This window comes from Ahaetulla prasina, chromosome 2 (assembly GCF_028640845.1).
Source record: "Ahaetulla prasina isolate Xishuangbanna chromosome 2, ASM2864084v1, whole genome shotgun sequence".
Taxonomy (NCBI): Eukaryota; Metazoa; Chordata; class Lepidosauria; order Squamata; family Colubridae; genus Ahaetulla; species Ahaetulla prasina.
In genome coordinates, this window is record NC_080540.1 from 266,231,901 (window position 1) to 266,257,604 (window position 25,704).

Genomic DNA, 25,704 nt, shown 5'->3' on the forward strand with positions numbered 1-25,704 from the left:
AGAGCTGCTTGTGGTCTGCCTTTATATTTCCCTGTATATTTTTCCATTGGCTGTTCTAAGATGCTTTCTATGTTTTTTTTTAATGGTCCATCCAGTTGAGCCCGATTCTGGGTGATTCAAAAACAAGACTGTGTAGGTTCCTTGGCAGCCTTTTTCAAACTGACCTGCCAGCATCTTCTTCATAGGGCTGAAGACAGCAACTAGCTTTCATGTCTAAGGCAGTAATCGAACTCACAGATTCCTGGGCTCTAAATCAGCATGTTAACCACCACACCAAACTGGCTTTTGTCTATAATTTTAGAAGCTCTATATTTTTAGTTCCTCACCACAGAATTCCTCACCACTATTGCATGTGACTATTTAAATATATATTTTTACCTTCTTTCTTTTCAGTTTTATTCTAGAACAAAGCTTGATTCTATGTTTATCTTACAACACTGACTTAACTCCTAAAGTAGAGAGGGGTGATCTCCCTAATCATGCATCTAATCTCCCCAGGCCAAATTTTTCAATTGTATGATACCGTAGTCAAAAAGTAGAATTTAAAGCTATAATGATTTGAAAACATTTTGGGATTTATTAGATGTATTTTCAAATTAACTGCTAAAAAAACATTTGTCATCTTATGTTAAAGAGCTGAATTCTGAATTATTTCCATTATTAATGAGACTATTAAAAATTAATTGCAATGAATCTAATCTTTTGCCTTAGGTTTAATGCATCACAAAAGTACTTTTAGCCTCATGGATTTTTTTCCCTCCAAAAGCACTTTTAAATTCAGAGCCTTTTACCCAGTAGGCTTAGGATAAAAAGACAACCTGGAACCTGCCAGTATTTATCAAATTATATATTTTGTTCTAGTGACAATAAATCCAGTCACAGTTAGATTTGAAACATATGACACCAGTTTCCTATATCTGCTGTAATGACCAAAGGAATACAACTTACAGAGGAAGAATTTTCACTCCCTTCTGGTTTTTTGGAACTTTCTTTATTACCTTTGGACAGGACTTCAACCTATGCTGAGAAACTTGTATTTATTCTTAATGCCATTTTGCCAAAAGTAAATCAGAGATATTTCTTACAATTGAAGGAGTTCAGATTTAGAAGGAAAAGAAACGTTTTATTAGCTCAGAAATGTTTTTGCTTTGTTCAGGATTCAATTAAGTGATAAAGTTGCAGAATAGAACTATTATACTATATGTATAGAAACATCGCATAGTGTAACACTATCAAAATTTCACAAAGACTTTTTATTAACATAGTCTGAAAATTTAACATGGCATTTAGGTCAAAAAGGCACAATTATTTTCATCATCCTTCTTATGTTTAACTTTACATCAGCATCCTGTAAAAATTCCCCAAAGATACAAACTCCAGATCTCATTAAGACTTATTACTGTTCTTAACAAAATACAGTATCGTACAGCATTTAGTTTTGTAGCTGATTAAACAAAATGCTGTAACTAAATTACTCCCTCTCTAATCATCAGTAATAATAAAAGCTTTAATACAAGAAGCAAACATAAACCCTATATAAAGCATGAGTCACTTTTATTTATCCTGTTTTATGTAGGTGTGAATTATGATTCAAGAAAGGCAGTATTAAATATTTAGAATAAATAATATAATGCACAAAGAAATGAAATGCATTCATCCCATCCCCTGTGGCAGATGATTCTTTTTGCCACTTTTCACAGATTATTTCAAAAGTAGGACTGAGTTAACTACACATTTCAAACTGGTCTCTCACCTTTTTCACAAAGTGCTCCAACATAGCTTGGAAGACAAAGACAAGTAAATGTACTGACACCATCAATGCATGTGGCACCATTTCTGCAAGGACTGGATTGACATTCATCTATATCTATTCAAGAAAATTACAAACAAATAATAATGTTTTACAATAACTATTCTCACTTTCACATTGTGTGTGTGTGTATTATATCAAGTAGAAGAACTTATTAATGGATTTCAGGCATCCCAAAATATAAACTTACATTTTTTTCAACATTTCAATATACTTCCCACAGAGAACTTTTCTAAACGCAGCATATCAACCTGCCCTTGTTAAAAATCATCTAGATCTCTAACTTGCACCTTCAGTTTACCTGTCACTACTTGAACCGCTGGGGAGGGAGGATATATTGCAGCAATTCCTTTTTCAAAAGGAAAATCTGGGTAATTATTGCTGCCAAGTGTCCAACTTGTTCTAACCTGTCAACATGAAACACTGAACTTCTGTATCTCTTAATGTCTGCAGGCATTATCATTCATGCTGTTTATTTTATCTTTATCTTGCTGCCCATTCATAATAAATAATATATGAAGTAATATGTTACAATTCTTCAAAAAGTAGAAATCCAGGTCGTATGGAATAATTAAATAACAGGAAATGAGTTTCATACCCCATCAGTATAAGGAAATCTATTATTACTAAAATTGCTCCATGCCTTTGGCTGAACGAACCCAGCAAACAAAAAGACCCTTTCTTTCATTAATTTAATAAGCATTTTCATGTCTTCAAAAACTCTTTCAGTTTTTAATAGATTTTATTAAATAAGGATCACATAGAATATTTCTAATTAGCTATAGGAAGGTATGGCATTTTTCAAATATCCTTCCTTCTTTGGTACCCTTTAAATATATTTGATTAACAATTCAGAATATCTACCTAGTATATATTCCAATATATGTGCGAAGCACCAGCTGGAGAAGATTATTTTTTAAAAAATGTCTTCCTGTTTCCAAGGCTCTGCTAAACTGATGCTATGTCTGGAAGCAAATTGGGTGCAGCTATTAATGGACACATACATTTGAAATAGGTCAATATTTTTTCCTTATAGCACCCATTTATCAAAACCAGATATGAATATTATAGTTTGCTTCTCTATTATTACTTACACCTGGTATAGTCTTTTATTTATTGAAGGAAAAAGGAAAACAGCAACATACAGATAAAATGTCTCACTATGCAACAGCATTATGTAGAATATGAATAGAAAAGTATATCAAATAATGCATGTTTTATAACCGTCATGATATCTATTTTTAGATATTCCATTTGTATCAACATGGATTACATTTGCTGAATGGCTAGGTGAATCTCCATCAAGCTGATGATATAAATCTCAGTATTGCCTGAACTTTAATGTTCATTACTGAATTTCTTCTGCATATAAAAAAAATTAGACAGTCAAAAATTTGTTTCTTACCTACTTCACACCGATCACCACTAAAACCTGGCATACAAGTGCAGATATAGAAAGAGTCCCGCGGGTAACAAGTGCCCCCATGCAAGCATGGATTGCTTTTACATAGATCTTGGCCTGTAAAAACGAGTTCATTGAAAATAGCTGTTTTTTTAAAAAAAAAACAACGTTTGTTTGTTTCTATGCAGAAAACGTTTCTGAATTTATCCCAAATACTGCAATCTGCTACATTAACAGATTAAACACTATAAACATGCAAGCAAATATAATTACTTAAGCACAGTATGTGGCAGTAACAATAAATCATGCTTTCATAATAGAAACGAAACTATACATCAGAAAAAAATATTTTCAACAATATTTTGTTTACTTCAATGATGCTTTGTTTTGATTTTGGCAGTCTTAATATTTTGTTGAAGATTTAGCTGATATGATATGACAATTAATTATAGCCAAAATAGTTAAAACATGTACACAGTGAATGAAACATGTATTATCTGAACGAAGTTAGTTTATGTGCAATGACTGGGTAGACAGAACAACAATTCTTACAGCATACATTTTGTTTGTTATCTTTTCAGTGTGACTTGTGAACGTGGATAAACACAACCTTTCAATTCACATTATATTTAATCAATTTATAAGACATTCTATTTAAAAAAAATATCACCCAGAAGTCAAATCATTTTTTGAATCTATTGTCTTGTCAAATAAAAAACTTCTAAGATTTAATTCAGGTTGCTTTTGTATTTTTAAGTGAAGGTTACATATATGTAAAACTATCACTTATTACTAGAATGACACCCACATATTAAGTAATTATGTGAATCTGTTGTGTCCGAAAGAAGTACATCAGGCCTAAATTGCATGTTTTTAAATATAACTACTGAGTAGATATTCTATGCCTTGACTACTTATTTTGTGCAAAACCTTCAATAGAAAACTATGTGAAATCTTCTCAAATCCTTACCACTGGGAAAAACAATCTAAGCTAAATATGATGGATGTCCACAGATAAAAAGCTAAATAAATAAATAAATAAATAAATTTCACATATTTTAAATGTCTTACATAATTAGCTATCCAATTCATGAATCCCTTATCTATATTAATACCTTATCCATAGTAATACTGATTTCGCATATTGAATCACACTGCACGTGAAATAATAAAATTATTGGAAATTCCAGGGAAGAAAGCAGACAAGGGAGAAATGATATTCAGTCTGCTGTCCGGTATGAATAACTTTCATTTCAAGATCTGGATATAAAAGTGAAGTCCACTTTTTCCCACCAAAATGACTATTTCTCTTTCATATTTAGCCACATATGTATTGCTGCATCTCTCAATATCATTACAATTTAGTGAATTCCAAAAGTCTGCTAACATTATTGTATTAGTAATATTTTTTCTATTCCAAACTATTGACATATATTTCACATTTAAATCATGCAATATCTTTTTTTTTCTTCATGCAACCAGTTTTCGGGGTACACATTTGAATGCACAAAAGTACCAGGTGAACTAGACAACTAGTTCTAGCTATCATAAAAGAAACTGCTGTCACCATTCCAATGATCGTCTAGTTCACATACTACAGTTGTTCATATAATGTGTGACCTATGTTATCTTCACAGTTTATCTTCAGGCAAGCATTTTTTGATAAATGATAAAAATAAATAATTGTGGCAGAGGAAAGGATGCACTTACATAGCTTCTACCTTACCTGGGATCTGAATTGCTGAGCCTTCAACTGAACCTTCACCTTGACCAATCAGGAAATCTGATCCATTGGTAACATCCAGAAGTAAAAATGGTGGAGTTACAGGTTCATTTGCATTTACATCCTCTGTATTGTTTGTTTGTTTGTTATAATCAGAAATGCTTTTAGGACCTGAATATTCATTTACAAAGTTAGAAGAAATAGTTGTTGACTCTGGTTGGGCTGTTTGAAGTTTCACAATTTTATCTGCAGGTGGTGGCGGTGAGATTGGCCAAACACTGGCTTCCCCATCAGCATCAAAAACTCCACCTGTTTTACTTTCATGTGGAATTGAAGAAGGTACGCTATGTATCCATAACAAACTTCCATCAGCACTATTTTCATCTAACTGATTTAGCTCCTTTACCTTCTCAGGAGTTTCTTCTTCTAACGGGTCTTCAGCATCAGAATGAAAAAAGCTTGATGGTACCACACTTTTTGAAAGAAATTCTTCAAAAACGGTTGTTTTTTCTATAGCATCTTTTGGAATTTCTTTTGTTTCCTGTACACGCCCATCAGATGTAGTTATGCTTTCAAGGAAACTGTTCTCTAGTTCCACATTAGGAAATGCTGTATTATTGGACAAATCTTTCAGAGCAGGTTTGTAAGTTACTGCTGCATCAGCACTAACTTCTCTAAAAGTTTCTGGTGCTGGCAAACCATGTTTGCTAGAATCAGTTGATGATGAAGAACTTTGCATGATTTCTTCTGGGTGTTCAGAAACACCATTGAGTAAATGCACAGTCACAGGCAGTTTGGGTGTTTGCGTTATGAGAAGCAAGTTCTTCATAACTGTTTCTATTGATTTTGTGAATCCAGTTTCCATTCCTTCATACACCTTGTAGCTCGTTTCTTTAGATTTTGTTACATTTTGTGAAACAAGCTGATTTGAAGAAGTAATTTCTTCAGGTTGATGTGTGATCAAAGTTTGTCCTGTTTTTAGAGGCATGTATGCTAGAGTTGAAGGAAGAACCACAGGTTTCTGTTTATCCATCTGTACTTGTCCCTCTCCTGACATAGTGATAATTTCACTTTCATCAGTAACTATTTTATTGTCTGACGGTGTTGGTTGTTCAGATTTGGATTGTATCATTTCCTCAGATTCTTTATGTTCAATGCCATATCCTACGTCAGTGGTATTTTCGTTAGAACTAATTGGAGATGATATGGTAGAACTGACAAGAAGAGGTAGTGTTGGAAGCAGAATGGATGTTTTAAGTGGATCCTGAGAAATTGTACTTTCTGTTGTGAAAAACGCAATATCTCCTGAACCCACCTCTAATGTTGGGGTATGATCAGATAACATAGATTCACTGTATATGAATTTATTACCTAAAGGACTTCCTTGGTTATCTGTAATTTTATCATCAATTAACATTTCAGGTGTTGTATTTTGAATTTTCATTGCTGATGTATAAATATTATATGTTGAGTGTCTTCCAGGCCTTTCAGTTGTATGATCTATAATGTCTTCAATATTTGCATCTGATTTCAAATTATCAACATCAATAATTGTTGTTTCATCAAGTATTACTCCATGCCCTGTTCCAATAATATCAATGAAGCTAGAAATATCCTCAGAATAATTTCTTTTGAAACCAGCTACAGGGATAAGATCTTCATAGTCTTTTATGTTGTTTGTGGATCTCTCATATGAAAAACTCTCTGAGATGTCGCTATCAGATGTTGCTGTCTTTTCATGCTTCTCTGTGTGAGTGTGTGGTCCTTTTTGGGATGCATCCATTGTGGCACCTGTGCTTTCAATGTCTGAATAATGAGGAGGATGAGTTAGAAGTGGTAGTTCCCAGTTTGGCAACTGGGTAAATGATTCAGGGTTTTTTTCTATTATACCTTGCCAGCCAGATCCTTCCCCAGAACCATCATGGTTTCCAACACTCAACACTTTGGATAATAAAGTGGCATCTGGTGTTTCTACTGTTCCAGAAGTAGGGGGTTCGATAAATAATTCCGACGCAGAAGTTTTATTTTCATGCTTTACAAACATCCAGGCTTTCCCTTGAGAAGTTCCATCTGTTGCAGCTAGTACATTTTGTTCTCCCTGGTAAGATTTTTCTTTATTCTGATCATCTTCAGAAATGAACTGATTTATAGTAGATGTCTCAGTATGCACAACAGATAACACAGGAAAGGTTTCATCACTGGCTGAAGACAAATTATCTTCTAGCATGGATGGATATTTAAATTCATATTTGGAATCATCAGTATGCTTCTCAAATTCTTCATCTTGTTCCTCTGAAAAAAGTTCTTCTGAACTTTTAGAATGAAGAGTGTCAAGTTTTAATGCATTAGAACTTTCTTTTAATGTAGCAGAATTTTCAAGTGCAGTAGTATGAACCATAAAGAATTCATTTTCTGAACCTTGTTTTGACAAAAATGGAACATTAATTGCTGTGGTTATTGGTCTATACATTGTAGATGGGGGTGGAAGTGTGTGACTGTCTTTGGCAGGGTTAGTCTTTTCTTCCAACCATTCTTCTCTCTCTGCATTTATTAATAAAGTGCTTGCAGTTTTATCATATGAAGGGGAATATTTCTGTAAAGATTCAGTAACAGAATTAGTATCAAATTGTAGTTCTTTTGCATGTTGATTAAATTTAGAAGTACCAGAAACTCCTGACTGTTGTGTTATGGATTCTGTTCCTATAATTTTTCCTTTTTCTTCATAATATATTTCTGCTTCCAAATGGGGGATTTTATCAGAAGCTCTCGTTTCCAAAACATTTGGCATTTCCTGTTCAATTTTTGATTTATTAACAAACTCTCCTGTAATACTTTGGTTCACTAATGTTACTATAGTGGTACTACTTATGTTTAATGTTGTAACCAGTGGATGCTGAAATACCATGCTAGGTTCTTCACTTTTGTTTTTTATTTGATTTTTAGATCCTTGTTCGAAAAATTCAGATGAAACTGGTTTTTTTGTAGAAGAATATGAAATAGAATCTACCTCTCCAGAACCTAGTTCAATTAATGGTAGTTTACTATTAATTTCTTTTTCTGTGGGAGTATAATTTTCCAGCATCATACTACTTGTGTCATTAACTGATTCCTCTCCAGAGCCTACATCCACAAGATCAATTGTTTTGGCAAAGATAGTTAGAGAAATGTTTTTTCTATCTTCCAACTGAAGAGATTCCATTCCTTCATTTACTATGAATTCAGAATTTCCTTTCTGCAGAGTTATGTTATTTGTCACTACTATAGAATCCTGTGCAGTACTGCTGGAATGTTGTGCAGTCCTATCAGTTTCTCTTGATTCTGGTATTAACTTCATTCCTACACTGATGTCAGGAGAAATGTTTGTCATACTAGATGTTTCAAAGGAATTTGTTTGCTCTTGTATTGTTATAGTTATCACTTCTTCATTTGTCTCCACAACAGACTTGTCACTAAATGGCAGTAGCACACTTGCCTCTGATTTATCTGATGCCCTCGTTTCATTTTCTGATACTTGACCTTCTATTCTAGTGTCTGTAGCCTCCACATACAAATCAGCATCCAACACATCCATTGTATGATTACCAGTAGAATGAATTGCATGATTCAATGGTGGTTCACTTGAATTACTACCTATTTCTTTTTCTTTACTGCTTCCATATTCAGACTTCACTGGAAATGAAGTCTGTGTAGTGGCTTGAGTTATACTATCAATTCCTCCAAAACCTGCATCCATAAATTGGGAGTCAATACTTACCATTTGGCTGGTAGGACCCCCCAAAAGTATTTCTCTATTAGGTTTTCTCCAAAATTCTCCATCACCAGATTCTTCATTAATGGACAATCTATTTTCTGTGATTTCTTTGGTTTTGAGAGGAGAGATTGTTTGGGTGACAGCTATGGATCCTTCACTCACAACTCTGATGTTATCACTTAAGTATTCATTTTTATTAAACAAGTTTTCTGTGTTGACAGCAGTTGAATTCTCCATATTTAAAGACATAGAGCTTGTACTGTCTTCCTTATCCTCCTCCATATTAATTTGATTTTTAGTAGTGCTCAAAATTATTTTGGTAACAGAGTCAGTAGTAAAAGATTCTACAGGACTATGTTCAACAATAAACATGGTCTCTTTATACAAAGAAGCAGGAGATTGTGAAGCAGAAGGCATAGGTTTAGGTGGAATAGGATTTCCATCATCTGAGAAAATTTCCTGGCTAGGATGTTTTTCTTGTCTTCCTGGTTTTATTAATGCACTGGTTGATTTATAACCATCTTCTTGAACAGCTCCAGACCCTTCTGATATATTCAACAAATTAGTACTGGAAGCGGTTGTCAATAAATTTATGTAAGAATTAAGTATATTATGTCTAATGTTTGTATTATAATTTCCTTGCAGAACAGAAGTGTCATGTTGAGCTACTACATCATCTCCAGTGCCTAAGGATACAGTGGTAGTACGAGGTAACCAACCTTGAGTAGAAACTGTTAGAATTAACTGTTCAGAGTCTTCTTTTAGCTCCATGTTTGTTGTGGGGGGAGAAGTAGAACTTATTGATTCAGGCTGGGCAGTTAAATCTTCTAAATGTTCTGTCTCAGACTGTATCAATTTCTCATTATTGTCTGATAAAGATTGGCCATGGAGATATATTATCTCATGAACTTTATGTGTAGTTTCTGAGTCTCCACTGAAGACTTCTTCCGTCATATCATATTCCGGTCTTAGCTTTTGTGTAGCAGCAGTATCTCCAGTTGATTCATTTGGCTGTATTGTGGCCAAGAACTCATTATCAGATACCATGTTAGTTTCATTGATATGCAAAAAATTTACATTTTTGGAATGTGCTAAAATTTGATCACTTCTTGCTTCTTCAGCTTTTATATCTTTAGGTGCAGTGGTCACTTGCTGCTTTCCATTAATAAACTGCAGTGGTGGAGGGGTTGTGATAGCAGTAGTATTCTCACAGTCAACTTCTTCACTCTCATCTTCATCCAGATGATATATTTCAGGATAGAAAGGGTCAATAATGAGGATATCTTCACCAACATCCTCAGGACTTGCTGTACAAGGTTCCTCAGTGGCTGATTCATCTAGAGGGTGTTCATCTAGTTGATCAGGGATGTGGTAACCAAACATATCCCAAAGTCCAGGCAATGAATCTGTAAAACAAAGAGCTTTTAATAATAATTTTAGCATTTCAATTTTTTTATAGGTAGTAATTAGTATCATAAACAGCAATACTATGAAATGCATTAAAAGGAAAAATGTATCAAATATTCCATGTTCATTCAATAAAATGTTGTTGGCATCAGGAAGGGTCAATTACTACCTCTTAAGTTTTCAGACATTTCTCTTCTGAAATAAACACCACTGAGCAACTCTAGGCCTTGCAAACATTCCCAGCTGCAATGCTGCCATTATACTCCTAACCGTTGAATACCACACCACAATTATTTTAAATTTGCTTCTCTATCAGTTGTGCAGACCTGGCTTAAACATTAACAGAGGATAATAAAAACTTCTGTTTTAGACATATGTAGAAGATGAAAACATTTCAGTAAGTATCAAAGAGTTATCTACATCAAGTTGGCATTCATTTCTTATAGTCTTTATAATACTGAATTGATATAAAGACAATTTGTACAAATAAACTTTTCTGGGGTCACATTCCCGCTATTTTACACAAACTTGCAACCATGTTTTCTTTTGGAATATTCAAACAATTCTTCTTCACAGCGCCCTTATAAAGAAATGTTGGCATGATTATAGTAACACCCTGGGCACTTTTCAATCTGGAGCTTGCACATAAAAAAAGCCCCATAAATCTTTAGAATTATTAATGACTATCTGCTTCACAGTGCATTAGGGATTCTCAAACGTTGAAATACTATGGTCCCTAAACCGATAAATATATTGGTATCTATGACCTTACTTGATAAAATATGATTTCTTACACTGCTGCTAATCAAATAATTTTGTTGGTGAAGGAAAGGGACAAAACTGAGATTTATACCCAGGGACTGTATGTAGATACAGTGTACTTTTCTTATTTTGACAGTGGCTATAAAATAAGGAAGTCAGGGTTCAGCATATTTTATATGGCATTAAGTCTTGACCTAAAATGTTCAGCGGAATTTCCCAAATAGTATATTATAGCTGGTGAGTGAGATAAATATAGGAATGCATTATCCATGGAAGCAGTAGTGCTATATAACAATAACACTTTAAGGATCAGTGAATTCAAGAGCAAATCTGAATCTTTCAAAGAATGTTTTACTAAAGTCTATGAAATCTTTTACATTTAGCAATTTTAATAAAGGTTTTTTAAATATTTTTCTCTCTTACTGTAATTAATCATCTATCAAAGACGTTCATTGTTTAAATAAAAATGACATTTAGGAATGTCAAACATCTAAGAAAGAAAGCAACAAATCAGCGAACACCTAGAAGAAACAAAGTAATAGCCAAAAGTCAACGGGTTTGTCAAAAACAGATCATGCCAGACTAATCTTATTGCATTCTTTGACAAAGTGACAAAATTAGTGGACCAGAGGAATACTGTCGATATAATTTACTTGGACTTCAATAAGGCATTTGATAAAGTAGACCATAACCTACTACTAGATAAAGTAGAAAAATGTGGCTTCGACAGCATCACCACCAGATGGATTAGTAACTGGCTGACCAACTGCACTCAACGTGTAGTCCTCAATGGAACTGCATCTACATGGAGGGAAATATGCAGTGGAGTACCCCAAGGCTCTGTTTTAAGCCCAGTACTCTTCAACATCTTCATCAATGATTTAGACGAGGGGATAGATGGAGAACTAATCAAATTTGCAGATGACACCAAGCTGGCAGGAATAGCCAACACTCCAGAAGATAGGCTTAAGATACAGAAGGCTCTTGACAGACTTGAACATTGGGCGCTATCTAACAAAATGAAATTCAGTGGTGAAAAAAGTAAGGTTTTACATTTAGGCAAGAAAAACAAAATTCACAGGTACAGTATATGTGCACAGTATACAGTAGTAACTGTGAGAGGGATCTTGGAGTCCTAGTGGACAATCATTTAAATATTAGCCAGCAATGTGCAGCAGCTGCCAAAAAAGCCAATACAGTTCTAGGCTGCATAAACATATGAGGGATAGAATCAAGATCACGTGAAGTGTTAATACCACTTTATAATGCCTTGCTAAGGCCACACTTGGAATTCTGCATTCAGTTTTGATCTCTACAATGTAAAAAAGATGTTGAGACTCTAGAAAGAGTGCAGAGAAGAGCAACAAAGATGATTAGGGGCCTGGAGGCTAAAACATATGAAGAACGGATGCAGGAACTGGGTATGTCTAGTTTAATGAAAAGAAGGACTAGGGGAGACATGATAGCAGTGTTCCAATATTTCAGGGGCTGCCACAAAGAAGAGGGAGTCAGGCTATTCTCCAAAGCACCTGACGGCAGGACAAGAAGCAACGGGTGGAAACTAATCAAAGAGAGAAGCAACTTAAAACTAAGGAGAAATTTCCTGACAGTTACAACAATTAATCACTGGAACAACTTGCCTCCAGAAGTTGCGAATGCTCCAACACTGGAAGTTTTTAAGAAGATGTTGGATAGTCATTTGTCTGAAGTGGTATAGGGTTTCTTGCCTAGGCAGAGGGTTGGACTAGAAGACTTCCAAGGTCCCTTCCAACTGTTACTCTAATATCTAAGCATTTTTATACTTAGAATCACTAGTGGGAACAGCATTCTTTCAATCTAAAATAAAGTAATGCTTTAATGTAATGTCAATGCTGGAAAATAAAAAACTTAATCAAGCTGGTCAGGTTAATAAAGAATCCTGAGTAGCTGGTTATCAGTTAATGTCACAGGAAAGAAATTCGAAAGACATCTTGTCTTCGAAGAAGCTGATGTTAAATGTATCACTGAAGTCAAGAATTTGGAAAATATTGATGAAAGAAAATGTCTTCATCTCAAAAGCTGCAAATCCTGATCTATTTGTTTGGAAGTAACTCACTGAAATCAGTGGGACTTCCATCTGAGAACACATACATCAAATTAAGTGATAGCTAACCTTGTAGTTTAAAATAATATAAAATATTGATTTACATCCAAAAAAAAAACACATTCTAATAATAGTGGTACTTTATAACTTATAGTAGTCCATGAGAATAGCACTGGGTCAAAATAAAGTGTGAAATGTTTTGCAGTGCTTCAGAGCATAATGTAGCTCACCTCCGTAATTCTTTAAATTAAACTTTAAACTATTAATTATCCACAGTTTAATATTTTATATGATTACAAGCGAGTCAGGTTTTTATCCAAATCTTGTAACATTTGGATAAAAGTGACACTTAAAATTAAAAATAATAATGACACTTGGCAATCATATGAGAGTTTTGTCCTTTAGAAAAAATAAAAGTTGAGTTTTGGTCTTCTACTTTAGGGGGTCCACTACTTTACCTTAAGTTCTTTCAGTGACTGTGTATTGTTTTATATAAGGAAAAGTTATGAAACTGTTGATATGATGCAAAATCAAAAGTACAAAAACTAACCAGAACCATGAATACGGGAAATATATTTCTTATTTTGAACTATTGGCACAGTAATAACTTCAAAGAAAAACTAATGTTGGAAACTACTCAGTGGCAACTAAGATCATGTAACACATGCAATAAATAATAAATATGCACATTACTGGATCCTATTTATTACTTAAATTGAGTAAAAAATATTGGTTTACTGAGCATTACTTGTTTAGTCAGGCTCACCTGTTGTCTCAATTTCATCAAGTTATATCTAAGAAAAAAATTGAGAAACAAATTCCTTCTGAATGGGATTTAAGAACATTACTATATTATAATGAAATGATTCCTACCACTATGAAAATTAGGAGGCATAGGCAACATTTCATATACTAAGACATTGCTGTAATGATCACCATATTTCATCAGTAAAATAGCTTATCAATGTTAAACATCACATTGTAAAATTGTAAATTGAGAATACTAGCAAATTAAAAAAAAAATGTTGTGCCATATATAGTTCCTCTGTTCATCAATGATTTTGATTGCTTGCTGTAAAGCCAGAAGCTTAGCAAAGTTAATTATTTAATAAATGACTCTAAACTTTAAAATTAGCTCATTTAAATATGTTTGAAAAGTGTCATGGTTTAACAATCATTTAAATATTTCTATTGCATAAACCTATTTACATTTATAGTACTACACAGAACATTTGCTCTGACTTTGGTTTAATGTGCAATGACCCATATCTGTGCTGCCTCAGGATATTTCTTCAGAAATAATGATTAGCTTGTATTGTCTATGTCAGACTTCTTTTGGCTCACAAGACAAAATGCTGCAAGAATCCAGTCCCAGGACACAAGAGTTCAGGTAGCATGAACTCATCACAAAAGAATTCCAGGGACTGCTATTATTAAATGCTACTACTATTTATAATCATGTTCCTATTTCTTCTCCCTCCTTCTCTTTCAGATAAGGTTGGAAGATAGAGTTTGATCAATTCTTTAATTTGGTAACATCCTGTTCTAGTATCAGCTTATTCACCTTTGACCATTGTGATCCAAATTTCACAATGTTTAAGAGCAACAAAATGTTTGTGTTTTAATGTCTGAAAAAAGAAATGATTCATTCCAGTTACATTTTTTCTAACAGTGAAAATCTGTATTAAGAGTTTCATCCATGTGAAAGGCATTTTAAAAGTTAGTATGAATTGTTGTTGTTTTTAATAGAAGCGTGTTATACCACTAATTATATGTTTATGGTTTTGTAAGCTACCCACAATCATTTAGGTGGTGGTACATCAAGTTGTAAAATAATCATAATGTCTTATTGGGTTCATGATACCTTAAAAGCTACAAGGAAACCACTGGTATTTCTATGTAATATCCATGTTGTCTTGGCAACATTGCAAAATACAACACACACACACACGTCCCATTTTGGAATAGGCTGTTGCTCTATGTCTGTTATGGCTATTAGGAAAAAAATCCAATCAGATTCTTTAATATAGCTTTTTAAATCTCCCATATGCACTTCTAACACTTTTTCAGCCTCTAATTAGAACTGGGTTACCCAAAATTAAAGCAAATGTTTGGTTATTTTGACAGCTTGACTAACACTTAGCCTGACAATTGGAAAGCTTTCGTTAATATAATCTGGCAAGTTTAGATTCCCATGGTGGAAGACCATCACAAGCAAATTGCTTTCTGACAAGTATCTGTTATCTCCAGGATCAGAAAAGCTTATGGAGGTTATCAAACAGAAGATTTAACACATAGAATTCAAAAATGATTTAAATTCTTTAGGTGTTTTTGATTGGCACTCTAATGTACTCAGTGTGTCTATAATCCTTTTCTTTTCTCAAGAACTATAATAAATATTAACTTTAATTGCTTTAGAATTTTGTTCATGATACCTAACAAGTATTTGAAAAACTAACTCTATTTGAAAATCTTTCTTATTAAATATGAATGAAACAGACTACTCAGCTGAATGTTAGATGAAATTCAGTCTTTACAATAGTAATGAACTATCCAGGGATAGTTCTCAAAAGTAAATGACGGCTCTTTCTTATTAAAAATAACTAAGAAGGTCTCTACTGATAACTAATAAAATTCTCCAAGTTTCTCACTATCTTTTTAAAAGAATTGGATAGTTCTGCATATAAGATTCACTATTTTTGTCTCAGTGAACAACTAAACAATTAATACTGTGACAAAAGAAAAAGCTTTTATTTATCAGATTTGCTGTAAAAATTTAAAGGCATTATCAGATTGATTTCATAGATTCTATTAAATATATATAAATCAAGCCTTTCTATCCCTTTTGTAAAGACTTTCAAATCAACTATCATCTATAAGTTTTCATACACAGTACAGAACTGTACTATTGCTCCTGTCTTTTGGAGTATCAACCCCTCCCAATGACTTTTGCTCCAAGTCTAAAAATCTCCCAGTAACATTATTTTTTTCCATTAGGGATACTTGGGTAATAGGATGCTCGTATGTAAGATCCTGATGCATTATCTCGTGTGATCTTGTTTCTATTTATGCTTCATTCGGTTTTTGAAGAATGTTTTAATTTTTGGTTTTATTATATAGCACCTAGAGTTATATTTGTGTGACAGCCATATACATTTGATAAATAATAAATAAGTAACTGCAGGGAAATTTGAACTTGCATAAATAATTTTTTTTTTTTTTTTTTTTTCCAAAAAGTTTTTATTGGTCAAAAAAGGTTTATACAAATACATATCAGGTATGGTAAATTTTCATTTTTCTTATACAAGATAAGAATTTTACTCAAAATTTTAAACACATACAACAGCCATATGGCAAGCAGGTGATACGAAGTAGCTAAGTTTATCAATCTTACATACGCAATAAAGAAGGGTCAAGAATAATCAGAATATCATACAAAGGAGAATAAGGAAAACCAACACAATACCAAATATCATTGTCACTTCCTAGTTTTGGATCTCAGACCTCTGGGTTCAGCCTGCCCAAACTCCAGGCCGCAAACAGCGGCAGCCGCCTCCGCCCCATGGTCTATAACCTCCCCTTCTTCAACTCCTGGGTCATCTAATTCCAGGAGGGCTTTGTGTTCCTCCACGTAGGCCGCAGCCTCCAATTGTACTAATTTTTTCGTAATGCCCTCCCGGAAAATCATCAATCCCTCTGGCATCAGCCATCTGAAGCCTACTCCTTCTGGTACAATTTGCTTGACAAAAGTAATATTTCTTTCTCATTTCACGTACCTGTCTGGGAATCTGCCTCAGAATGGCTATCTCCCTGCCCCTATAAGTCAGTGCCCCACTCCTATGTTTTCTAAGAATTTCATCTCGTCTCTCTTCTCACAAATTTGACATGAACCTCTCTAGGAACTGCATGCGTGCGTGCATATTTTGAATTAACTCTATAAACTCGATCCACATCCCAATTCATAAAGTCAACACCTCTCCCAAGAAATTCTCCCAACAGTTTAGTCACAACATCTCTCAAGTCTTCTTGGTCCACTTCTTCCAGATTTTGAAACCTAAGGAAATAAGACATTTTATCCATCTGTAGTCCAAGCACAGCATTGCCTGTCGTCTCCTCTCTTTTCTGCACTGCCGCATCTCACCCTCCAGACCTTCCACTTTCTGCTTGTTTTCTGCTGAGACTTGTTGAGTGTCCTTTAAATCCTTTTGGATAGTCACAATTTCTGCTCTTATTTCATCCAGTTTCTTGTCCATATTAGATAACTTTTCCAAAATTCTCTCCATTTCTCCAGCAGTTGGTCTCTGACCTTTTGCCATTTAAAAAAATTTTTTAAAATCCTCAGGCAAGCACAGTATCCTTGTAATTTCCTCCGGATCCACCAGGGGGCACTCACAGGAGCAACGAGTCCAGAGTACAGTTAGTCAACCAGGAAGTCAAGGGAAGTGATGTCATCAAGATTCTCATAGTGAAGGCGGAAGCTGGACGCCACCATTGTTCCCCAGAGGGAGGGGGGGCCTCAAACCCTCCCTCCTAAATTTCTCCATCACCTCTTCTCTCCAGAGCTCCACAAAACCGGTAATCTTGTTATTTTAAGTTCTCCTCTCTCCAAAGTGATTCGTGCTCCTTCCAGTCGCAGGGGAGAAACCCCCGCACCGGAGCACTCCACCACATTTGCCGATATCTCCTTCCTTCTCCCTTCCTCAATTCTTCTCCGCTCCCTGTTCACCACCAGGCTGCTGCAATTATAAATCCAAAGCCCGGTGTCACGGGCACAGCGCCCAGGCGACCAAAATAATGGCCGCGGCCTGAGGCCTCCGAACCCCTCCGAGCCTAGGACGCGCCAGCATCGGTCCCCCCAGTCCTGTATATCGGCTGGGAGACCCCTGGCGAGCCGTCCGTGCGGCAGGTGTCCTTTTCGGAACACCTGGCCCCTAAGGGCCTCGGAGGCGGCCGGATTCGGACACTGGAGGCAGGAGAGGCACCTCCAGATGTCCGTTGCCGCCGGATACCGGAAGTCGTCTCGCATAAATAATTTTTAATCTTACTAGCCATGTATTACTTTCTTTATATTGAAGTCTGAACCTTCATAAACAAGTTTGAGTTCAGTTCCTCACACAATGTTAATATAATATATCCAATAGTTTTATAGGTTTAACAATAAGTCACTGATCCAAATGTACTACCTTAAAATATATGCCCCTAATCTTGCTACATTGCCCTCCCGACAAGACACCTTCCTACTTAAATTATCCTTGATTTAAGACTATTGTCCACATTTTTTAGCTTCTGAAGTCTACAAGTGATCTTTGAACACCCCGTGGCTGGATTTTCAAAAACACAATACTCTGGAAACCTGGAAGATTGTTGTTCCCCACCTAGACTTTGAATCAAAGGGCTTAATTTATTCAAATCAACAAAATGCCCAGTTTTAACCCACATATGCAGGTAACATCCAAAGTACAATAACACACACACACACAAAAATAGGAAGCTCTTTTCATAAAATAGTTCATTAGTTTAAGATTGTTTGAAAGTGTACATTTTAAAACAAAATTAAGACACAGCTGGTGTGAAATAAAATCTTTTTCAATCATTTATGTAAAGATGCTGACTTGTAAATTATTTGTTATATAACAAGTTACAGTCTCAGTACCTTCTAAACTGCTGTTAAATGACAGTCTCACTTTAATAGCAATAGCACTTAGACTTATATACCGCTTCATAGTGCTTTTACAGCCCTCTCTAAGCAGTTTACAGAGTCAGCATATTGCCCCCAACAATCTGGGTCCTCATTTTACCGACCTCAGAAGGATGGAAGGCTGAGTCAACCTTGAGCCGGTAAAAACTGAACTACCAAACTGCAGCTAGCAGTTAGATGAAGTAGCCTGCAGTACTGCACTCTAACCACTGAGCCACCTCTGCTCTTCTAATCCATCAACCTGTCATTTAATAAACAATTCTTAAATAGAAAATTTGCTGGGAAGGGGGGTTGTTTCCTTGTATATTCTCCAGATCTTCAATCCTTAACTTAAATTACTATTTCTTTTAAATCCAATATTGTAGAGGTGCTGTGTCATCTACCATCTTCCAGGGTATTTTAAGTTCCTAGTCTAGTTTACAACTATTGATAAAATTAGTACAATGCTAACTAGTATACAAACCACTATAATTATATCATCTGCAAACTGGATACATTTTATATCATTGGGAAGAGATAAGAAAAGATTCATTTAACAATGGAAAGACACTTAAGGATTCCAGGGACAAGAAACTAATCCAATCAGTTGAGACTTTCGTATACAAACTTTCATGTTATACATCACCCAGAGTCACATTCTTGTGAGTCAGGCAGTTATGCAAATGTGATAAATAAATAAATAGCATTTAAAGTAATTCTTGGTTAAGCCAATCTATTCATGTTCACTATGAAGAACAGACACAGACAACAGCAAATATTCTATTTATAGAATGATCAGAATATTCAGTGAAGTTTACAAGGGTAATGGGCTGCTTGGGAGGGGGGAAACTGAAAAGGGGATAATATATTATAATTCTACAAACAACACTATTAAGATTTTTTTCTAGTAATGATATATTCACCTTTCAGAAGAAATCATCATAATAATTCAGAATCTGATGACATCTCTGTTCTGAATACCCAGATTAAAGCTGCACAAACAGTGCCTTCAGCTAAAACTGAATAAATAAAAGGCTTGATTATAACCTTCTAATTTACATATTATTTTCTTTCCCCAAATTTCATAATGATTTGGATATAAACAAACAAAATGAGCGTATATTTTGTTTAGCTGATAGCACTGCAAATGCCATTGTTAATAGCTACATACTATGGAATGTTAATGCAATGCTTCACTCAAGTAGTAATGCATGGTGTGGAAGCCATGAAAAGTATAATGTCTTGTTCCACAGGTAATGAATGTCAATCAAATGATATGGTAATATTAAGCAGTAAGGTCGAATAATATTGTCTCAATGTCTAACAATCGTAATAATTTCCATATCCACGTAACCAGAAACTATTAGTAATATCCTATTACGAAGCATTTTCAATATTCAGATATAAAAGATGCATTTTTACAATAATTGAGGACTACTTTATATGTATATAAAATTTGTCATATAGCTATGAGCCAAATATCCACATTAATTTGAACATCAGTCTCAGTATTAAAATCTTACCTGTATCATTTTGTGGAATAGCAACAACATATACATGTATGTTAGATTGGTTTTCTGTCGCAACCTCTGAAGTAGCTGGGGGCTCTTCTTGAGACTCTGAAACCTCTGTGGGTGGTCCTGTGGGCTGGGAAACTGCAGTGATAGTTGATGAGGTAAAATATTCAGTATCAATTTCTGGCTCTACCGTTTTGCCTGTAAAATCATCATCAGTAGTAGTTTTAATGGGAGAAATAGATTCATCGATTATCAGCACATCTTTACTTGTATCCTCATCAGGCTCCCTATCAATCAGAGGTGGCTGTGTTTTGATAATTAAAGGTTTGGATGCTGAGGTTGGTGGGATTTTATCTATCACAGTACCAACAGTGGTGGCAATGCCAGTTACCACCATTGGTTTACTTGTTGCACTAACTGAAAATGAAATGGGTTCCATTCCTACGTCTTCTTCTTTTATTCCTGATCCTTCTGGGCTATGAGTTGAAGTATCTACTTCCCCCATATCAAACTTTTTAGTGACAGGAGCAGCTTCTTCTCTAGAGAGGGGAACTACTAATTTGTCCAAGGAAGACCTATGTTCACTTTTGGTAGTTGATTCTATGGGAGGAACACCTGTTGCTATCAGTTTGGGATCAATGATTTCAAGAGACAATTCAGACTGTGTGACTGTGTCGTAATCTCCTATTTTTATACCAGGGCTTGTATCTGTAGTAGTATAATTTATTTCATATGCAGATCCTTCAGCAGCTACATCATGTTCAGGTAATGAATATAATTCTGGAACAACAGTGGGGGAAGCCGGATCAGTGACCAATGTTTGCATAATTAGATCTCTGGTAACAGATTCCTGTTGAATCACTGGTGTGACTTCTGTTATGGTTTCTGTGAGTGTTGCATGAGTAGTAACTATACCCGAACTTTTAGAAATCTCATTTTCTATGGTGTCTGAAATCAAAGAACTGCTATAGTCTTTCTCTGAAATTGCAACAGGAGTTGCCGTCTTTGTGGTATCTGTAAATATAAAAGGTTGTTTTATTTCAATACCTTCAGTGACCATTTCTGGGTAATCTTCTCTTGAAATCTCAAAGATTGGTTGCTGTTCAGTTGTATTCTCATTATTAGTCCAATCATATTTTGTATCTGTTTCAATTGTTTCTTGTTGCAAATCTGGTGTTGGTGTTATTAGGTGATGACTTGACACTTCAGGTCCATAGCTTGTAAAGAACCCTTCTATTTCATTTACATTTGTGACAAAAGGCATGTGTCTTGTGGCAGACTCAGACCCAAACATGTTTCCTTCACCTGTTGATATTTCTGATCCTGAAAATACATCTGAAGCTGTGGGTATTGGAATAAATGTCACAGAATCTTTCACCTTCTCTGAAACCACAGGTGCTGCTGTGTGCTTTTCCTTTTCTACTGAATCTGTTGAGTGTATCACTCTAATCTTGTCAGATGTTGTAAGCACTGGTATTTCAAAGCTCGTTGAATAAGCCGGGGTAGATATTGTTTTGCTTTCAAATGAAGTTGCTACTGAATCTGGTGTATCTGTGGCATTTTCATCTAAGATTGTCGTAGAAGATGCAATTTTATCTACCTTAGAAATGGTACTAGATGTTATTAGCTTCTGATCTGGCAAAAGAATCTCTTTATCTTCTTTTTCTACAGATTCATAAATACTAGTGAGCAATTCTTTTGGAATGACAATAGTTGTGAGTTTCTTACCACTTTTTGCTTCTACTGGTATTTTGGTGGGTTGAGTGCCAATATGTGTTTCTTCCTTTGTTTCTAAAGGTACACTCAGGTTATTCCTTGCTATAGCATCCACAGAAGTTCTTATTGGAGCTACTTCTATTTGTTCAATTGGACTTTCAGAACTTGCTTCATGGAGATCAGAAATATCTTGGGTAGGTGTAATCTCCACTAAGTCACTTAATACAGTTTCTGTTTGGGTCATTTTTGACAAATCAGAAACATGTGTAACAGTTTGAGGTAGAAAGGTAGATAAATTAATGGTCTGAGGTGCCTTCTTTTCTTGTTTTACGGTAACCATTTCTGAGGTGAGTGATGATACATAAGGATGACGTGTAGGTTTTGGAGGAATTACATTTAGTTCAGTTAACGGTTTGGCAGATCCACTTTCCAAAGGAATATTCAGTTCAACCGTTGAAGAATCTGATACATTTTCTTTATCTAGCAAAATATAATGATAAACAAATTAGAAATATTTACACTACAATTTTGTATTTTATTGTTACAATAGTTTGAATCCAAAATGAATTTTAGAGATACTGAACACACATTCAGCCCATTACCGTAAAACATTATTTGTTGAGCATGCTTTGAAAAGGGTAATTTTTTTTATTTGAATTTATATCCCGCCCTTCTCCGAAGACTCAGGGTGGCTTACATTGTGTTAAGCAATAGTCTTCATCCATTTGTATATTAAATACAAAGTCAACTTTATTGCCCCCAACAATCTGGGTCCTCATTTTACCTACCTTATAAAGGATGGAAGGCTGAGTCAACCTTGGGCCTGGTGGGACTTAAACTTGCAGTAATTGCAAGCAGCTGTGTTAATAACAGACAGACTTAGTCTGCTGAGCCACCAGAGGCCCTGAGTCTTCTAATTAATGAATCAATTTACCCCAGATATAAATCAATAAAGTGATCTGTATCCTATTAGTTAAAAATTATGGAATGGGTTAACCCTCTTACGATCACAAAATCAGACTTGTATTAGCAATACTTTGTGTATGATCATCATCATCAATCATCCCTTCTTGTGGAAATTCAGTGAAGCTTTTTTTAAAATATTGCCTTAAAAGGTATATAATTGATATTAAGTTTTTTTTTAAATTGGGTAAAGATGGGCCACAGGTTGCAGTAGAATTTATGAAACTTAAATTCAGTCATTTTCAGCCTTGAAACTCTTTGAGATGTTGATTTCATCTACATAACTGTTCTGAGAACAAAATTAAATTCATAACCATTGTCATTTATTCTTTGGAGGCAAATCATAAAATGGCTGCCTTTAAGTTCTCTGAACTGGTGATTACTTTTACTCATCTGAAGTCAGGAATTCCGCATTAATGAATAATTTGTGTTTTATACACAGAACAGTAACACTGTTATTTATAACTACCACATTAAGAACTTGAAAGAAAGTTTGAAAGCTCCATGCTTTGCTGAATAAACAGTTCTGCTTCAAGGTTTTGGAAATTAATGTAATAAACCATTCTGCAATTGGTAGAAGCAGTCTACCCAAGTTTATTTTACTAGCAGTTCACTTTATTTCAAAGGAATGGCTCTCTTAACAATATCTTCCATTATAAGGATTTACATAAGTAAGGACTTCATTGACTTTGGAGACTGTTCAGTTTCAGTGCAACAATAGGACCTTGTAATCAGCAGCAATTCTAATGGACAGGGCACCTTGTGCTATCCTAATCATGATTTATACAATAATTTAACGCAACAGCTATATAAAAACCATATAAACTATAGCATGTTGTATATAGGCAGTGCCCTCAAATCAAAGAAAGAATTAGAAGCAAAGGTTACAAAGAAATAGGGCCAAATAATTTTCTTTCCTGACTACTTTGCGTTTATTTAAAGAAGGATCTTTACACAATTTCTCAGCGAAAAGATAACAGATACAGTGTTGTAATCGAAGTCCCGCTCCTTTGTACATGCACATCATATTAATGGAGCTTGGATTGCAACACTGCATCCACCATTTTGTATATTTTGAACACCCTCCACAGGGATGCTGCAGGCAATAAGAATATATAAAAAGGATAATGCCCTATTCCAATATTTTTTCAATCTTGGTGGCTACAGAATTGTGGGATTTAAAATCCACATATATCTTAAAGTTGATAAGATTGAGAAACACTATCCTGTTCTGTCAATAGCTTGTGCTTTTTTATTTTATTCTCTTAAATTTCTCGCTAGAGTACACTTATGTACACACCCCATAGGGACTTCACATTTAGAACTTGTCTCGTTATTCTTGTTTATACTTAATAATTAACTTAACTATTAATCTTCTCATCATTCCCATCACCCATCTTCTTCCACTTATGACTGTATGACTGTAACTTTATTGCTGGCAATCCTTATGATTTATATTGATATTGATTGTTTCCTGATTGCTTATTTGTACCCTATGCTTATCATTAAGTGTTGTAAGTGTTGTACCTTGTTAAACGTATCTTTTATGTACACTGAGAGCATATGCACCAAGACAAATTCCTTGTGTGTCCAATCACACTTGGCCTATAAAAATTCTATTCTATTCTATATTCATGAAAAGGTTTAACAAAATCCAACATTTTATATTATATGTCCATTAAAAGAAAAACATTATTCCAGCTTATCCAGATGCTTGGGTAGATTTCAGCTGATTTTTGCCAATTTGCAAAAATCAGGTTTATTTGACTATCATTACTGAGAACCAAATAATCATTACCAGCATCATTCAGGAAGCCGAATTTTATTTGTAAGCTTAAAAAAAAGGATTTAGGTTGAAGCTGTTTCTTCTCAAAGTAGACATTCACTACAATTAATTTGCCTTTTGTCTAAAAAAAATAATCCAGACAGAGCCTTTTTTTTTAAAGGCTTTACACCAGCTTTAACCTACTTGCTGTTGTGCAGATGTTTTGCATTACTGAATTCCTTAATTCAAGTGTTCTGGGGAATATCTTTTTGTGCTTCTTCTGATGCAATACATGAGACACTTGTTCCTAATTAAAAAAATCCAGATTGTTTAGAGCAAGAAATCAGATTATCTTACTAACCATTTGTTACATCAAAGACTGTCCTAATTTATGTGCTTTTTTTAACAACCTGAAAAAAGGCTGCTTTGAGATTCTTTGGAACTGGAAAAGGTGGTCTTGCATTTCCTTTAGGAACTTAATGTAGTTCACAAAACATGGTATCTTCTCATTTTTCCCACAACAAAAACTTGGTGATGAGAAAAGAGGATAGTAAGCTATTATGGTTAATGGTGACTCTGAATTTGAGTCCTGCTGATATAATCTGATATCCTAAACATTCTGTCACATACGCTCTCTTTTACATTATATATTTTATGGAGCTGGAGACCACAACTCTTGAATATTTCCTGTTGACATTTTAAAAAAAACCTTTAATCAAAAGAAAGCGAGCCTGCTTGTAGCAAAATAAAACATTGGCTCGTTCCTAAATTTAACTTTATGAGCATCCTTACAAAACAAAAATAATGGATTGCTACAATCAGCGTCTGAAAAAGTGTTCCCTTCTCCACCAAAAACACAAAAATAAACTGGGATGGGTAGGAAGATTCCATGTGATATAAAGAGAACAATCATGTAGTAACCTTATCAGTTTGTTCTTTTGTAAATATATATTTTGGGACTAGACATGCTCACGATGGCAGCTATACAAGCCAGTTCTACACCAAGATAATTATTTTATGGAAACATCCACAAAATATTCTTAAATTTTAAATGTGCTCCAGTCCCAAATGATTGCCTATTCTAATACCAACTAATCTCTTTTAGCACATATCCTATGCGGCAGCATC

General features: G+C 34.7%; 1 protein-coding gene across 6 annotated transcripts in view; it reads right to left on the reverse strand.

Moving 5' to 3' along the window:
- Positions 1 to 25,704, reverse strand: part of VCAN (versican) — a 111,105-nt gene that overhangs the window by 32,445 nt on the left and 52,956 nt on the right. For 2 of the 6 annotated variants that reach the window (XM_058169628.1, XM_058169629.1), the window contains exons 7-10: positions 20,139 to 22,328; positions 4,939 to 10,092; positions 3,216 to 3,329; positions 1,754 to 1,867 (exon numbers count right to left, since the gene is read on the reverse strand). In XM_058169628.1, the coding sequence (XP_058025611.1) occupies positions 1,754 to 1,867; positions 3,216 to 3,329; positions 4,939 to 10,092; positions 20,139 to 22,328 (7,572 nt within the window). The remainder of the gene's footprint in view (positions 1 to 1,753; positions 1,868 to 3,215; positions 3,330 to 4,938; positions 10,093 to 20,138; positions 22,329 to 25,704) is intronic. The other 4 variants (XM_058169630.1, XM_058169631.1, XM_058169632.1 and 1 more) reach the window with 4 other exon arrangements.